Source organism: Microtus ochrogaster, chromosome 6 (assembly GCF_000317375.1).
Source record: "Microtus ochrogaster isolate Prairie Vole_2 chromosome 6, MicOch1.0, whole genome shotgun sequence".
Lineage (NCBI taxonomy): Eukaryota > Metazoa > Chordata > Mammalia > Rodentia > Cricetidae > Microtus > Microtus ochrogaster.
In genome coordinates this window covers 5,888,727-5,895,142 of record NC_022013.1, presented here as the reverse complement: position 1 = coordinate 5,895,142, position 6,416 = coordinate 5,888,727, and the positions used below count along the sequence as shown (strand labels likewise).

At 38.9% G+C, this 6,416-nt stretch overlaps 1 protein-coding gene across 1 annotated transcript in view; it reads right to left on the bottom strand.

The window, feature by feature from the left end:
* The window catches only part of Dpp10 (dipeptidyl peptidase like 10), a 1,582,239-nt gene extending 1,576,406 nt beyond the window's left edge, over nucleotides 1-5,833 (bottom strand). The window contains exon 1 of the mRNA XM_005348249.3: nucleotides 5,577-5,833. Within this exon, the coding sequence (XP_005348306.1) occupies nucleotides 5,577-5,636 (60 nt within the window). The 5' untranslated portion in view covers nucleotides 5,637-5,833. The remainder of the gene's footprint in view (nucleotides 1-5,576) is intronic.
* Nucleotides 5,834-6,416: the final 583 nt, after the last annotated feature.

The following is a 6,416-nucleotide window of genomic DNA, read 5'->3' as shown; positions in this document are numbered from 1 at the left end:
TTGGATGTTCACCTTCCTAGACCAGGATGGAGGGGGAGGACTTTGGACTTTCCACAGGGCAGGGAATTCTGACTGCTCTTCAGACTTGAGAGGGAGGAGGAGAGGAGTGGGGGGAGGGCGGGAGGAGTGGGAGGCTGGGAGAAGGCGGAAATTTCTTTTTCTCAATAAAAAAAAGAAAAAAATATATAAAAAAAGAATATTTTTGTTGTTGATGAGAAATGTAAGACAAATAAAAATGTCCAAGTGCTAGAACAAAGCAAGAAATAAAGTTATTCAAATTGTAAATCTCAGGCTGTAGAAATGCCTCAGTAGTAAAGAATGTGTGCTTCTTCCAGAGGATCAGCACTTAATTCCCAGTACCCATGTGAGGTGGCTCACAGCTGCCTATAACTCTAGCACCAGAGGATCTGATTCCCTCCTTTAGCCTCCATAGGCAACTACAAACATACACAGCACACGCACACGAGTGCACGCACACACACCAGAGAGAGAGAGAGATTATTTCATAACAAAAAGGAAAATGGTATTTACTGTGTGGCTTATCAGCCAGCTGAAATTTAGCTCTGTTAATGAGAGCACAGTCTGTGTCTGCCCCTGGGAGCCCAGGCTTATCAATGATGATGAACTACATTCTTGTCGTGTACTCCTGCCAACCATCATCGGCCTGCCTGCCTTATATCTAAGGCCAGAGAGTTTTCATGAAGAGGAGGAAAGCCATGACGACCAAGTTCCCCCTCAATAGTGCTTTGACAGTAGTTCACATGCAGCCTGCAAGAAGAGAGACATTAGTATTCTTAAGAAAATAGATGGAGATAAATCTGTTAAGCAAAATAAGCCAGACTAAGTCTCAGTAAGTGAAATCCCAAATGTTTTCTCTCATACATGGAGTATAGGTTAGAATTATTACAGTAAATGTGTTTTACATTCATGGCATTAGGTATTATATGTATATATATACATATTTTTATATATTATATTTATATATTATATATATATTTATATATATATATATATAAAACATTAGATCTATTTTCAGATGCCATCAAAGTAGAAATAAAACTATGTGGTGGGAGTAAAGTATCTAAGAGGAGGAAAAATATGAAAAATAATGGGTCAGCTAAAGTTAACATTATGTATTTTCTCTCATATATAATATTAAAACCTAGATTAAAGGGCTCTGTGTGTATTTATGCATGTGTGGATATACATGTGTGCATGTGTGTGTTATAATAAAAAGCAAAGAGGGTCTACTGCTAGGGGATTATGGGAACTGAGAGGGAAGAAAAGGAAGAAAAACACGAGAAATTAAGAGAAGGAAAAATGAGTGGAGCACAATGAGAATGTGTAAATACCGTAAGTAAATCCTTACTGCATAAACTAACTGAAAACAATTGCTTCGAAAGAGGGAAGGTGTGTTCATTACACTCTCTGCCTACTTTAGCTCAGGGTAACCCAAAGTTATCAAGAGTGTTAATTAGCACATCACCCTAAACAATATCAACATCAACTCTGTTGAAAGCCAAGCAAAACATCAAGGCAGTCTTTGAGATATTTGATATGAATTTAAAACATGGTATGAGACTTTCAACATCAGTTCTTGTTGTTCTTATTGAATTTTACAAGGTAAAATTAGCCTTTCCTAGAACCAATAGACATTAGCACTTCTTCAGTAGCCAACTACTATACATTCAAAGTCTGCTGTGTGGAATGCCTGGTGTCAAAGCATCCCTGGGAATGGTTAGAACTTGGCTCCTAGAGAACTTGCACTATTCATGACATGAAGGAACATTCTGAAGCTGTCCTGCTTCTGTGATAACCAAAGATGGAGAGTTCTTACAGGCAGGCCAAGCATGTCTTACAGGCATGTAAGCCTACAGTTGCCTGTAACAGGATCTGATGCCCCCTTCTGCCTTCCTACAGTCCCTGGAACACATGCTGTATGCTCAAATAAACATAAAAGCACTTTAAGTAAAAATAATATCTAAATAAATAACAGAGAGAAGGGAAATTCAGCTGCATTTCCTCTTAGAAAACAAGCAAAAAACAAAACATTTAAATTTGTAATCTCACTTTCTAAAAAAAAAAAGAGATGAACTTAAGATTTGATGGGAAGATTCCATTTACTTTCAAGAGGAACAAAGATAGAAAACAGAAGGCTAAATGTAGTTTTTCAGAAATCAAGTTCATAATACTGCCAAGTTCAGATCTGCATTTCACCTTCTCAGCTTCTGGAACTTCCTATAGATTTGAATGGAAAGTCCTTTTCTGCTGTTTTAATTCTTGTGAGCCACGACTTTGCTTGTAAGACCTGTAATCATTTCAGAGAAAGTCTCAATGGCTTTTACAAGTCCTGCAGTGGGAGAGGGGTTTGTGAGTGTGCCCCACTCAGCGTTCCATCCAAAGTGATGTGGGAGCATGCTGGGCAGCTTGATTCGACTGCCTCTGCTAGCTTCTCTCTTACAAACCTTGGCTGTAGGAAACAAACCTGCTACAGCATATCACAGAACTTGTGTCAAAGACTAGGTAATGGGCCTGGAGGGATGACTTAGAAGTTAAGAGCACTTGATAATATTGCAGAGGGCCGTGTTTTATTTCAAGAACCCATACCAAGTGATTCACAACCTCTGGTAACTCCAAGGTCAGGAGATCTGGTGCCTTTTCTTGAACTCTGTGAGAACTCACATGCACACTGAACCACACATGGGTAAACATCCATGCATATAACAAAAACTAAAAGCATAGGGTAAATTGGATGAACTGCAAAATAACCAAAATAAGAAAATCAAATGTCAGGCAGCCCAGATGATGCTATCCACCATCCCAACCCTTCAGCCGCCCTCCTCCAGATCGTCCACTAACACCCCCACAGACAACTTTCAGTGGCAATAGGGGCTGAATTTGATCCTCTGCATATCTCATAACTTCTTAAACCGAAGGTGTGGAAACACACAGACACAGACACACATATCCCTAGCTTTCTTTGTGGTTTTCGATTTTGGAATTTTCTCCCATTTTTAGTCGATAAAGCATTTGCCCATTCTTTTTTTAACATTAGTTGTACCAGAGACAGGGTTAGGCATTATTATCTGTACTGACAAATAAAAGGAATTCCCTACAGGTTTACTACATGGTGGCCATGTGAGAAAAGCCCCTCAAGCTTCTAAAATATCTTTCTAAAGTAAAGCAATATACAACTTTTCTAGAACCCGAGTATTTTCAGAGTCCTGGACTGGGTTATGATTATCTTCATGCCAATACTCTCAATAGGAAGATTTGACTTTAGCTTGTCAGATAACTTTAATGAGGGTGAAATTAACCCCAAATAACCCAAATGACAACAAGATTCCAATAGTTAAAACTCCAGTGCACCATAGGTTTCCAAAACCCCTCCCAATCTAAGAAATTTTTTTCCTTTAGGTTGCTATTGCATTTTGCTCCTAGGCTAATGCATTACCTAAATATAGACAGCCATTTTTAGTATAAATTCCAAAAGCCATAAATGTTTCATAATTGAGGACATAATTCGAAGTAAGAGAGCCTTTTCCACTCATCCCTTTTTACGGTTGCAAATTGGAAAATACTCAAGTAATTACTCCCTTAATAGTTCAACGCTGGCAACTCTACTTTATGAACCTCACAAGCATCTTTGCCCACCCCCAGAGCAGTAGAGGGGGTTACAGAAAAGAACTTAGCTTGTACAATTAACCAAATCACCCAGAGCTTTGATTCAAGATTCTTTCATTAAGTCATTAATAAAACGCATTGCTAAGTGGTGGGTCGTCCAGTTTTTATGATGCTTTTGCATTTCAATTCAATGGCTGCAGTTCGAGTAAAAACCCAACATCTGCAAGATCAGCAAGCTGAAGAAAAGCCTTGATTCTAGAAACATTTTCTTTTCTGCTCCACAGTTTGTACGAGAGCACTCAATGCCAGAGAACTAATAAAGGAAGTGATTTTTGAGTCCCAGAAAGTAGAATGCATTTGTGTCTACCCAATAAAGAGAAAAGCAAATGAAGTGCTTGATTCCTGTGACCTCAAAGGCTTAAGCAGAAAGCCACTGGTCATTTTATGGTTTCTAAACAAAGGTAGATAGACAGTTTGTAATTCTACCCCTGCTTCAGACTCCAACACTTATTTCCTACTAGAGTTTATATATCACAATGCAGAATGTCATATGTTTTATTTCTTGGCATTGCTCAGTGGTGATATGCTTATATAATTGACGAATGTAGGGATCTTATAAGCAGAGAACAATTTAAATCCTAAGGCTCAATGTTTCATTTCTAAACTTGGACACAGTACAAAAAAACCAATGCTGAAAAAAGATTCTGCTTTGACCATTATAGGGGGTGTAAATTATCTGGATTTGGTTTCTATGTGACTTCAATTAACCCCTTCTGTTGATATGATTTCAGTTAACCCTTTGCTTACATATGATGGGAGTCTAATTATACATCATTGACCACATCCAGAAGACCTCAGTGCTTCTAAAACACAACCACAAATAAATCGAGTGAAATGTGCAGTTGATGGTCTATTTATTGCTAGAAGTCACTGAGAAAGGGCAGGCAAGTTCATGAAAAAGAGATATTGCTGAAAATGATATTCATTTTGTAATTACAGTCAATGCAGCATTGTCAAGGGCCAGAGATAGAAAACAAAAAGAGCTGTAAATCATAAAAATTCAAGCTTCTTGGATTCCAGCACCTTCGTGAAAAGCATGTAGACCCTGTGAATGACACATGGAAGTAACCAAAGTTGACCTGCCAAGTTATAATTATGTTTAAAAAGACTTTGAAAGACACCACCATTTCACCATTTAGCTAAAGATGCCAAGTAATCATACAAATACAATCCAGGTCAGATAAACAACAAGACAAAAAAATTCTCACTGGAACCATGTCATTCTGAATCCCATGGATAGTCACTTAAAGATCACTATGAATTAGAACAAAAAACAAAATCCTGAGCTTTCTAACTTATTTTTCACTTATTTTTGTCAGCTAAAAACCATGCAACTTTATTTCAACTTATTTATTTATCAATCATCATCATTATCCCAGAACTGGTTCAGCCATTTCTTTGGTTCTAAGTCAGATGGTAGTACCTGTACTGTCCTCGGTCATTTGTGCACTCACTAGTGCAACTTTAGTACAACCACCAGTTTAACGCTCACAACAAGAATTTCACTTCTCATGAACTCTAAACCACATGATGAGAACATGCTGTGTCCAAATTTAGAGCCAATGTAACGTTTCCGGTTCCAACCAGTTCACAAATCCATCACCAGTTCCCTCAAGAACACTGACACACATAGAAACTCCTCAAGGCACGCACTGAAGTTTATTCCTGCAACATGCCACAGATAGATTCTCAGCCAAAGAATAAAAATCCAATCGTCAGTATGAAAGAAGCATCTACGGAAACTCCAGTCTACATACATGAGCAAACAGAGCCAAACACTTCTGAAATCAAGCCTCCACAGGCAGTCCTTGCTGGACCAGTGCCCACAAGCAAAATAGATGCATGAAGACACCTGTGCAGAATCAGAGAACAGCAAGAAAACCAGATCCTACCTTGATGGTTTTGGAGGGCTGACACTTGATGTGATGGGATACGCTGGCCGTCTGGTTCATATTTCAGGACCCTGGACAGTGCACGACCCACAGGCAAAGTTCCAAGATGAACCAGAGATCAAGTCTCTGCTGGACTTGAGCAAGGGGCTGCTGCTGTTGCTGCTGCCTCTGCTGCTTCTGTTGCTGCTGCTGTCTTACTCTGCAGGCTGAAACGCTGTCAGGCTGGAGGGATCTGCAGCTCACTTAGCCCTAAATAAAGCATTTACTTGGTTCATCATTCTCAGAGCTCTTGGCAATATGGGATAGAAAGCCGACTGTTTAAATTCACTTGCACGGTATCTTTTCAGTACTGAGTTGTGACAGATCTACAGTGCAGCCAATAGTCTTGGCTCCCTTGCTCATTTCAAAGGGACGAATACCAGGAAACATACAGAGATCAATTGCAGTCCTACAGTTTAAAGGGGCACTCTCTCAATAACCCTGGTGGTACCAGGTTACACATTTTTTTTCCTGTACAAGTAATTTTCTCTCCTTAACTCTCTTGCTTCCTGACTTTTAACAGTAATTCATTACCAAACTAATACTGAATTTTATCTATTTCTCCTTAGTGTTAACACTCAAAACACCAGTAAGTGCTGAGGAAGACCTGTTGCTGGTGGTAAGATTTTAGAGTTCTGCATCTGTATGGTGAGATACTTGCTTTGCCTATGGATATTTAAGCTACTCATCTTTCTGTAAGCTAGGAAAAGCTAAACGCAGACACAGAGATTTGCAAACACAATTACCTTTGTATATTTTACCAAAGCAAAAAAAAAAAAAAATGGCTTCTGGCTTTCTTTT